This window comes from Populus nigra, chromosome 7 (assembly GCF_951802175.1).
Source record: "Populus nigra chromosome 7, ddPopNigr1.1, whole genome shotgun sequence".
NCBI classification, from domain to species: domain Eukaryota; kingdom Viridiplantae; phylum Streptophyta; class Magnoliopsida; order Malpighiales; family Salicaceae; genus Populus; species Populus nigra.
The window spans coordinates 12,608,236-12,619,494 of record NC_084858.1 but is presented as its reverse complement, the minus strand read 5'-3'; the positions used below and the strand labels follow the sequence as shown (position 1 = coordinate 12,619,494).

General features: G+C 39.4%; 1 protein-coding gene across 1 annotated transcript; it reads left to right on the top strand.

Annotated features, from left to right (window-relative positions):
- The first annotated feature begins 10,479 nt into the window (after positions 1 to 10,479).
- Positions 10,480 to 10,848, top strand: LOC133700058 (protein DOWN-REGULATED IN DIF1 11-like). The gene has a single exon (XM_062123621.1). The coding sequence runs from the start codon at positions 10,480 to 10,482 to the stop codon at positions 10,846 to 10,848; it is 369 nt and encodes a 122-aa protein (XP_061979605.1).
- Positions 10,849 to 11,259: the final 411 nt, after the last annotated feature.

Here is an 11,259-nt window from a genome sequence, read left to right as displayed (position 1 = left end):
CAGATCCTTTCTTTGAAGTTTGTCAGAATGAAGGGATCAAGCGACATTTTACTGTTCGCAAAACACCACAGCAGAATGGAGTAGCAGAACGCATGAACCGCACATTGGTGGAGAAAGTCCGATGTATGCTATCACATTCGGGACTAAGCAAAGTGTTCTGGGGCGAGGCATTAAACTATGCTCGTCATATTGTTAACCGGTTACCTTCAGCAGCATTAAATGGAAGAACCCCCTTGGAGGTATGGTCAGGCTCTCCTGCAAATGATTATGACTCTATGCGTATATTTGGTTGCTCAGCATATTATCATGTTACTGAGTCCAAGCTAGATCCTAGAGCCAAGAAAGCTATATTTTTGGGCTTTAGTGGAGGAGTAAAAGGCTACAGACTCTGGTGTTCTGAATCAAAGAAAGTGATTTTGAGTAGAGATGTCACTTTTGATGAGTCTGGCATGTTACAACAAGAGAAATCACAGGAGAAGGAACAACAGTTTGGTGATGCACAACAGGTGGAGTTGGAGACTTCAGTCATCCCTATAAAGACTGTTCAGACAATCCCTACTGAAGGAGATCCAGATGAAAGTTCAGATGAAGAGGATGCAACAACTCCAGCAACCACACAACAAGAATCCATTGCAACGAGTAAACCGAAAAGAGTTATTAAGAAACCTGCTCGGTATTGTAACATGGTGGCTTATGCACTTCCGGTGATTGATGATGGAATCCCCTACACCTACAAAGAAGCAGTACAGAGTGTAGAAAGTGCAAAATGGAAAGAGGCAATGGATGAAGAGATGAAATCTCTCCACAAGAATCAGACTTGGGATTTGGTACAACTCCCTAAAGGAAAGAAGACAATTGGTTGCAAGTGGGTATATGCCAAGAAGGAAGGTAATCCTGGACAAGACAACATCCGATTCAAAGCAAGATTGGTAGCAAAAGGCTATGCTCAGAAGGAGGGGATAGATTATAATGAGGTATTCTCTCCAGTTGTTAAGCATTCATCAATCCGTATTCTGTTAGCCTTGGTTGCACAGTTTGATTTGGAGTTAGCCCAACTTGATGTGAAAACTGCCTTCCTACATGGAGATTTGGAAGAGGAAATTTACATGTCTCAGCCAGATGGTTTCAAAGTCACTGGGAAAGAGAATTGGGCTTGTAAACTGAAGAAGTCATTGTATGGATTGAAACAATCTCCTCGCCAGTGGTATAAGCGATTTGATAAGTTCATGGCAGAACATGGATACACACGGAGTCAGTTTGATCACTGTGTATATTTTCGCAAACTTCTTGATGGTTCTTTCATCTATTTGCTCTTATATGTGGATGATATGTTGATCGCATCGAAGAGCAAGGTGGAGATTGATAGACTGAAAGCTCAACTGAGAACTGAGTTTGAAATGAAGGACCTTGGAGAAGCTAAGAAGATTCTTGGCATGGAGATTCAGAGAGACAGAAGAAAAGGCACAGTCTGTTTGACACAGACCCAATACTTGAAGAAAATTCTACAGAGATTTGGGGTAGATGGTAAGACCAAGCCTGTAAGCACACCTTTAGCTCCTCATTTTAAGCTAAGTGCTTCAATGTCTCCACACACAGAGGAAGAGCGCAAGCATATGGCTCAAATTCCTTATGCAAATGCAGTTGGTGCATTAATCGTTGGTTTGTTACTTTTATTGATGATTTCTCAAGACGAGTATGGGTGTACATGATGAAACACAAGGATGAGGTCCTTGATATCTTTCTGAAATGGAAGAAAATGGTGGAGACTCAAACTGGAAGGAGAGTTAAGACTCTTCGGTCAGATAATGGTGGCGAGTACACTTCAGATCCTTTCTTTGAAGTTTGTCAGAATGAAGGGATCAAGCGACATTTTACTGTTCGCAAAACACCACAGCAGAATGGAGTAGCAGAACGCATGAACCGCACATTGGTGGAGAAAGTCCGATGTATGCTATCACATTCGGGACTAAGCAAAGTGTTCTGGGGCGAGGCATTAAACTATGCTCGTCATATTGTTAACCGGTTACCTTCAGCAGCATTAAATGGAAGAACCCCCTTGGAGGTATGGTCAGGCTCTCCTGCAAATGATTATGACTCTATGCGTATATTTGGTTGCTCAGCATATTATCATGTTACTGAGTCCAAGCTAGATCCTAGAGCCAAGAAAGCTATATTTTTGGGCTTTAGTGGAGGAGTAAAAGGCTACAGACTCTGGTGTTCTGAATCAAAGAAAGTGATTTTGAGTAGAGATGTCACTTTTGATGAGTCTGGCATGTTACAACAAGAGAAATCACAGGAGAAGGAACAACAGTCTGGTGATGCACAACAGGTGGAGTTGGAGACTTCAGTCATCCCTATAAAGACTGTTCAGACAATCCCTACTGAAGGAGATCCAGATGAAAGTTCAGATGAAGAGGATGCAACAACTCCAGCAACCACACAACAAGAATCCATTGCAACGAGTAAACCGAAAAGAGTTATTAAGAAACCTGCTCGGTATTGTAACATGGTGGCTTATGCACTTCCGGTGATTGATGATGGAATCCCCTACACCTACAAAGAAGCAGTACAGAGTGTAGAAAGTGCAAAATGGAAAGAGGCAATGGATGAAGAGATGAAATCTCTCCACAAGAATCAGACTTGGGATTTGGTACAACTCCCTAAAGGAAAGAAGACAATTGGTTGCAAGTGGGTATATGCCAAGAAGGAAGGTAATCCTGGACAAGACAACATCCGATTCAAAGCAAGATTGGTAGCAAAAGGCTATGCTCAGAAGGAGGGGATAGATTATAATGAGGTATTCTCTCCAGTTGTTAAGCATTCATCAATCCGTATTCTGTTAGCCTTGGTTGCACAGTTTGATTTGGAGTTAGCCCAACTTGATGTGAAAACTGCCTTCCTACATGGAGATTTGGAAGAGGAAATTTACATGTCTCAGCCAGATGGTTTCAAAGTCACTGGGAAAGAGAATTGGGCTTGTAAACTGAAGAAGTCATTGTATGGATTGAAACAATCTCCTCGCCAGTGGTATAAGCGATTTGATAAGTTCATGGCAGAACATGGATACACACGGAGTCAGTTTGATCACTGTGTATATTTTCGCAAACTTCTTGATGGTTCTTTCATCTATTTGCTCTTATATGTGGATGATATGTTGATCGCATCGAAGAGCAAGGTGGAGATTGATAGACTGAAAGCTCAACTGAGAACTGAGTTTGAAATGAAGGACCTTGGAGAAGCTAAGAAGATTCTTGGCATGGAGATTCAGAGAGACAGAAGAAAAGGCACAGTCTGTTTGACACAGACCCAATACTTGAAGAAAATTCTACAGAGATTTGGGGTAGATGGTAAGACCAAGCCTGTAAGCACACCTTTAGCTCCTCATTTTAAGCTAAGTGCTTCAATGTCTCCACACACAGAGGAAGAGCGCAAGCATATGGCTCAAATTCCTTATGCAAATGCAGTTGGTGCATTAATCGTTGGTTTGTTACTTTTATTGATGATTTCTCAAGACGAGTATGGGTGTACATGATGAAACACAAGGATGAGGTCCTTGATATCTTTCTGAAATGGAAGAAAATGGTGGAGACTCAAACTGGAAGGAGAGTTAAGACTCTTCGGTCAGATAATGGTGGCGAGTACACTTCAGATCCTTTCTTTGAAGTTTGTCAGAATGAAGGGATCAAGCGACATTTTACTGTTCGCAAAACACCACAGCAGAATGGAGTAGCAGAACGCATGAACCGCACATTGGTGGAGAAAGTCCGATGTATGCTATCACATTCGGGACTAAGCAAAGTGTTCTGGGGCGAGGCATTAAACTATGCTCGTCATATTGTTAACCGGTTACCTTCAGCAGCATTAAATGGAAGAACCCCCTTGGAGGTATGGTCAGGCTCTCCTGCAAATGATTATGACTCTATGCGTATATTTGGTTGCTCAGCATATTATCATGTTACTGAGTCCAAGCTAGATCCTAGAGCCAAGAAAGCTATATTTTTGGGCTTTAGTGGAGGAGTAAAAGGCTACAGACTCTGGTGTTCTGAATCAAAGAAAGTGATTTTGAGTAGAGATGTCACTTTTGATGAGTCTGGCATGTTACAACAAGAGAAATCACAGGAGAAGGAACAACAGTCTGGTGATGCACAACAGGTGGAGTTGGAGACTTCAGTCATCCCTATAAAGACTGTTCAGACAATCCCTACTGAAGGAGATCCAGATGAAAGTTCAGATGAAGAGGATGCAACAACTCCAGCAACCACACAACAAGAATCCATTGCAACGAGTAAACCGAAAAGAGTTATTAAGAAACCTGCTCGGTATTGTAACATGGTGGCTTATGCACTTCCGGTGATTGATGATGGAATCCCCTACACCTACAAAGAAGCAGTACAGAGTGTAGAAAGTGCAAAATGGAAAGAGGCAATGGATGAAGAGATGAAATCTCTCCACAAGAATCAGACTTGGGATTTGGTACAACTCCCTAAAGGAAAGAAGACAATTGGTTGCAAGTGGGTATATGCCAAGAAGGAAGGTAATCCTGGACAAGACAACATCCGATTCAAAGCAAGATTGGTAGCAAAAGGCTATGCTCAGAAGGAGGGGATAGATTATAATGAGGTATTCTCTCCAGTTGTTAAGCATTCATCAATCCGTATTCTGTTAGCCTTGGTTGCACAGTTTGATTTGGAGTTAGCCCAACTTGATGTGAAAACTGCCTTCCTACATGGAGATTTGGAAGAGGAAATTTACATGTCTCAGCCAGATGGTTTCAAAGTCACTGGGAAAGAGAATTGGGCTTGTAAACTGAAGAAGTCATTGTATGGATTGAAACAATCTCCTCGCCAGTGGTATAAGCGATTTGATAAGTTCATGGCAGAACATGGATACACACGGAGTCAGTTTGATCACTGTGTATATTTTCGCAAACTTCTTGATGGTTCTTTCATCTATTTGCTCTTATATGTGGATGATATGTTGATCGCATCGAAGAGCAAGGTGGAGATTGATAGACTGAAAGCTCAACTGAGAACTGAGTTTGAAATGAAGGACCTTGGAGAAGCTAAGAAGATTCTTGGCATGGAGATTCAGAGAGACAGAAGAAAAGGCACAGTCTGTTTGACACAGACCCAATACTTGAAGAAAATTCTACAGAGATTTGGGGTAGATGGTAAGACCAAGCCTGTAAGCACACCTTTAGCTCCTCATTTTAAGCTAAGTGCTTCAATGTCTCCACACACAGAGGAAGAGCGCAAGCATATGGCTCAAATTCCTTATGCAAATGCAGTTGGTGCATTAATCGTTGGTTTGTTACTTTTATTGATGATTTCTCAAGACGAGTATGGGTGTACATGATGAAACACAAGGATGAGGTCCTTGATATCTTTCTGAAATGGAAGAAAATGGTGGAGACTCAAACTGGAAGGAGAGTTAAGACTCTTCGGTCAGATAATGGTGGCGAGTACACTTCAGATCCTTTCTTTGAAGTTTGTCAGAATGAAGGGATCAAGCGACATTTTACTGTTCGCAAAACACCACAGCAGAATGGAGTAGCAGAACGCATGAACCGCACATTGGTGGAGAAAGTCCGATGTATGCTATCACATTCGGGACTAAGCAAAGTGTTCTGGGGCGAGGCATTAAACTATGCTCGTCATATTGTTAACCGGTTACCTTCAGCAGCATTAAATGGAAGAACCCCCTTGGAGGTATGGTCAGGCTCTCCTGCAAATGATTATGACTCTATGCGTATATTTGGTTGCTCAGCATATTATCATGTTACTGAGTCCAAGCTAGATCCTAGAGCCAAGAAAGCTATATTTTTGGGCTTTAGTGGAGGAGTAAAAGGCTACAGACTCTGGTGTTCTGAATCAAAGAAAGTGATTTTGAGTAGAGATGTCACTTTTGATGAGTCTGGCATGTTACAACAAGAGAAATCACAGGAGAAGGAACAACAGTCTGGTGATGCACAACAGGTGGAGTTGGAGACTTCAGTCATCCCTATAAAGACTGTTCAGACAATCCCTACTGAAGGAGATCCAGATGAAAGTTCAGATGAAGAGGATGCAACAACTCCAGCAACCACACAACAAGAATCCATTGCAACGAGTAAACCGAAAAGAGTTATTAAGAAACCTGCTCGGTATTGTAACATGGTGGCTTATGCACTTCCGGTGATTGATGATGGAATCCCCTACACCTACAAAGAAGCAGTACAGAGTGTAGAAAGTGCAAAATGGAAAGAGGCAATGGATGAAGAGATGAAATCTCTCCACAAGAATCAGACTTGGGATTTGGTACAACTCCCTAAAGGAAAGAAGACAATTGGTTGCAAGTGGGTATATGCCAAGAAGGAAGGTAATCCTGGACAAGACAACATCCGATTCAAAGCAAGATTGGTAGCAAAAGGCTATGCTCAGAAGGAGGGGATAGATTATAATGAGGTATTCTCTCCAGTTGTTAAGCATTCATCAATCCGTATTCTGTTAGCCTTGGTTGCACAGTTTGATTTGGAGTTAGCCCAACTTGATGTGAAAACTGCCTTCCTACATGGAGATTTGGAAGAGGAAATTTACATGTCTCAGCCAGATGGTTTCAAAGTCACTGGGAAAGAGAATTGGGCTTGTAAACTGAAGAAGTCATTGTATGGATTGAAACAATCTCCTCGCCAGTGGTATAAGCGATTTGATAAGTTCATGGCAGAACATGGATACACACGGAGTCAGTTTGATCACTGTGTATATTTTCGCAAACTTCTTGATGGTTCTTTCATCTATTTGCTCTTATATGTGGATGATATGTTGATCGCATCGAAGAGCAAGGTGGAGATTGATAGACTGAAAGCTCAACTGAGAACTGAGTTTGAAATGAAGGACCTTGGAGAAGCTAAGAAGATTCTTGGCATGGAGATTCAGAGAGACAGAAGAAAAGGCACAGTCTGTTTGACACAGACCCAATACTTGAAGAAAATTCTACAGAGATTTGGGGTAGATGGTAAGACCAAGCCTGTAAGCACACCTTTAGCTCCTCATTTTAAGCTAAGTGCTTCAATGTCTCCACACACAGAGGAAGAGCGCAAGCATATGGCTCAAATTCCTTATGCAAATGCAGTTGGTGCATTAATGTATGCAATGGTTTGTACGAGACCAGATATTTCACATGCTGTCAGTATGGTGAGCAGGTATATGCATGATCCTGGAAAGGGTCACTGGCAGGCAGTTAAATGGATTCTACGGTACATTCATGGCACAACTGATATTGGTTTGAAGTTTGAGAGGGATGATAGACCCGGACAAAATTTAGTTGGTTATGTGGACTCGGACTATGCTGGTGACTTAGACAAGCGTCGTTCCACAACAGGCTATGTGTTTACACTTGCTAAAGGGCCTGTAAGTTGGAGGTCAACGTTACAATCAACAGTAGCTTTGTCAACAACTGAGGCAGAGTACATGGCAGTAACAGAAGCTTTCAAGGAAGCTATTTGGTTACATGGGTTGATTGAAGATTTGGGAATTGTTCAAGAGCACGTGGATGTCCATTGTGATAGTCAAAGTGCTATTTGTCTTGCAAAGAATCAGGTTCATCATTCCCGCACCAAGCACATCGATGTTCGATTTCATTTTGTTCGAGAAATTGTGGATGAAGGGGATATTCTGCTACAGAAGATTGGTACCGAAGATAATCCAGCTGACATGCTCACAAAATGTGTCTCAGGGATCAAGTTCCAACATTGTTTGGACTTGGTCAACATCTCTCGGTGTTGAGCACCTTCAGGGTGCAGCGCCATATGGCGCGTTAGAGGCAGCATTGATTGATCACGAGGATTGGATGGAAAAATCTTGCCAAGGTGGAGATTTGTAGCAAATTGTCAACATTTTTTCTCAACAACCCTCAACCACCCTCAACCACCCTCAACCACCCTCTCCTTTCCAACCACCCTCTCCTTTTCAGCCATTATAATGATGCTTCCCCTTCTCAAGAAGATACAAGAGAAAAACAAGAATTGTTCAAGAGCACGTGGATGTCCATTGTGATAGTCAAAGTGCTATTTGTCTTGCAAAGAATCAGGTTCATCATTCCCGCACCAAGCACATCGATGTTCGATTTCATTTTGTTCGAGAAATTGTGGATGAAGGGGATATTCTGCTACAGAAGATTGGTACCGCAGATAATCCAGCTGACATGCTCACAAAATGTGTCTCAGGGATCAAGTTCCAACATTGTTTGGACTTGGTCAACATCTCTCGGTGTTGAGCACCTTCAGGGTGCAGCGCCATATGGCGCGTTAGAGGCAGCATTGATTGATCACGAGGATTGGATGGAAAAATCTTGCCAAGGTGGAGATTTGTAGCAAATTGTCAACATTTTTTCTCAACAACCCTCAACCACCCTCTCCTTTCCAACCACCCTCTCCTTTTTAGCCATTATAATGATGCTTCCCCTTCTCAAGAAGATACAAGAGAAAAACAAGAAAGAAGAGAGAGTGCAGTGTGTGTGCAGAGGAAGAAGAGAGAGTGCAACTGTGTGAGAGAGAGAGAAATACTGAGAAAAGAGTGAAACACTGGGTTTGAGGGATTGTACTGGGTTGAGTTGAGTGTTTGTATCATTCCTCCATTAATATACAATCTGCTGCCTCCGTGGACGTACCCGGTTTTGGGGAACCACGTAAATTTGCTTGTTTTGTGTTATTTTTGTGTTTGCTTTCGATCCAGTATGCACAACATTACATATGCTAAAAAATGCAATGGTCAGACTTGATAAGCTATGGTCTTCCTTATCCCGAAGCCTCAGTTCATCATTTACCAAGACACAACTCGGATCGTAGTCGTATTCTGTCATCTCTGTCTAGAAGTATCCCTGCTAGAGAAATCTGGCCCTTTGATATCCTAGCTGCATGGATGCAGCATGCAGACTTCAAACAAATCATTAATGATGCTTGGCGTGCTAATGATAGTTCAATTGTTGACGCTATTGATTCTATTACTGATGCAACTAAAGATCTCCTTGAGAAGATTTCTAGCAATATTGATGTGTACTTTAAGAGGAAGAGATGCTTACATGATCGCATTAATGGGATTTAGAAATATCTTATAATTAAGTGACGCAGACATCCCTTATTTATAATAATTTTAATTCTTTATTGAAAAGGATTTCTAATTAAAAATTTTCTTAATAGAATTCATGTATAAGATTTCTAAATAATAAAATACTAACTAAATTAAAATTCCTATACTAAAGAGGAAATAAGTAATTAAAATTCAAAATTAACTAGAAAAATAATTAAAATAAAAAAACAATAACTTCAAGCTTCATATCAAATGGTTTTGGGTTTCTTCACGGGCTTCTTTTAATGCTTGGACTTATAAATCTAGTCCATAAACTCCATGGATAATTGTTCTACATTAGTCTCTTCCACTTGAGAATAATTCATCCTCGAGTTATATGTTAGAAATTGACCTCATACACTCTAAAGAAACAAATACTTCAAATATAATATTGTACCTAACTTATTCACCAAGTAGCATGTCTTTGACCTGTGTACTTTAAAATTTAATATATGGTGCATGTATAATAAGAAAAAATCCACATATGATATTATACTTTTTGTTCTTATTAAGTCAACTTGTAGTTTCTTCCCATATTTTTCTACTTCAAACTCGAACTCATCATCATCAATATCCTCCAACACTTCAACAATTGTATTTAAAGGAACACCGAAATAATCTTTCATCAAATCTCCAGCAGGCTTAGAAGCAAGGGTGTTAAAATCACGATTTTAACACAGCATGAAAAATACAAAACAAACTTGGATCGTAAAAACGGATCATAAAATCATAAGAAATTTTAAAATACATTAAAAAAAATTCATGCTTCAATTAAAAATTCATACATAGTTCAAGAACTTTAAAATACATGCTTCAAATAAAAATATTTTTACTTTTTCAAGATTTTTAAACAAAAATATATATTGAAATAAAGCTATTTTGAAGGAAAAAATATTATTTATTACCAGTACGAGTTACAATTAGGGTAATATAAATGCATAGGTTAAGTTCACATTAAGGAATAAGAGTTACATAAATAATATTAACGTAACTAGAGTTTGTATGTTATCTATACTTGTAAACCATTGGATTGGATTATGCTATTATACTAAAACAGTGAATTTATTGAGCAATTTTCTAAATTTATCGATCTTTTTCTTAGAATTAGTCCTTTCATAAATGTAACTCATAATTCCTTAATTATGCTTGAATACGTTGCTATCAAAACCACTTGAACACTCTTTTTTAACTAGAACTAACTTCCTAAAACGGATTCCATCAACTCTTAACGTGCAAATGTTAATCAATGCTATATCAAATCAACAAAATGTTTTGAAGTATTTTCTTACCTATAAATTGGACTTGGATGGTATTATTTTATTTGCATCCAACAAGTTTTTGTCCAAGTAAGAGAATATATTGCTGTAGAAAAAACATGGGAAGCTTAGGCAAAAACATCTCCTTAGGACTATTTTTGTTTATCGGTATACTTGTCATTACACCAGGGTTTGCAATTCGTACCCATGAAGAAAATCCAGAGCTTTCTCGACATTTGGAAGAGTGCCACACAAAGGTGACAAAACGTTGTGCAATAGAAATCTCTAATAGTATATACAACAACAACAACACTCCATCAGAATACTGTTGCCAAAAGCATATAACAACCGGGAAAGCTTGCCATGATGATTTCATAAAACTATTCGTTTCAAAAGTGCCAAAGGATAAAGTAACTTTTGTTGTAGCTAAGGGTGACCAAATTTGGAACCAATGTGCTGCTATTGTGGCTTTGGCGCCTGTTGCCTAAACCCTTTCTATTCAACCTTGAATTGTTCTAGTTTAAATTGTATGCAATAATAGGTGTCTCCATGACGTAAGATTAACATTTGGGTCTTTGGATATCCACTTTGTTACTTTGTTTTTTACTGAATTTCATTCTTTTCATAAGACAGCCTCATGGGTTGAGTTGAGCACAGATTGGATTTGATATAAATGTTTATGTATTTAAATTGGAAGCAAGAAACCTAAAGGAATTCAGAACCAATTCCCATGATACCTTCAATTATTTTAAACACTTTAAGAACCAAACGTGGTAATATAATCAAACTTCATATTCAATCATTCATATTTAAAAACAAACGTGTTAATCTTATAAATATTGAGGTCTATTTATTTTTATAAAATGACTCAAAACATTCCTTCATAAATTTTAAAAAAC

What these genes read in the sequence shown, in the direction of transcription:
- LOC133700058 (XM_062123621.1), top strand. Translation starts at nt 10,480, where the DNA reads ATGGGAAGCTTAGGCAAAAACATCTCCTTAGGACTATTTTTGTTTATC.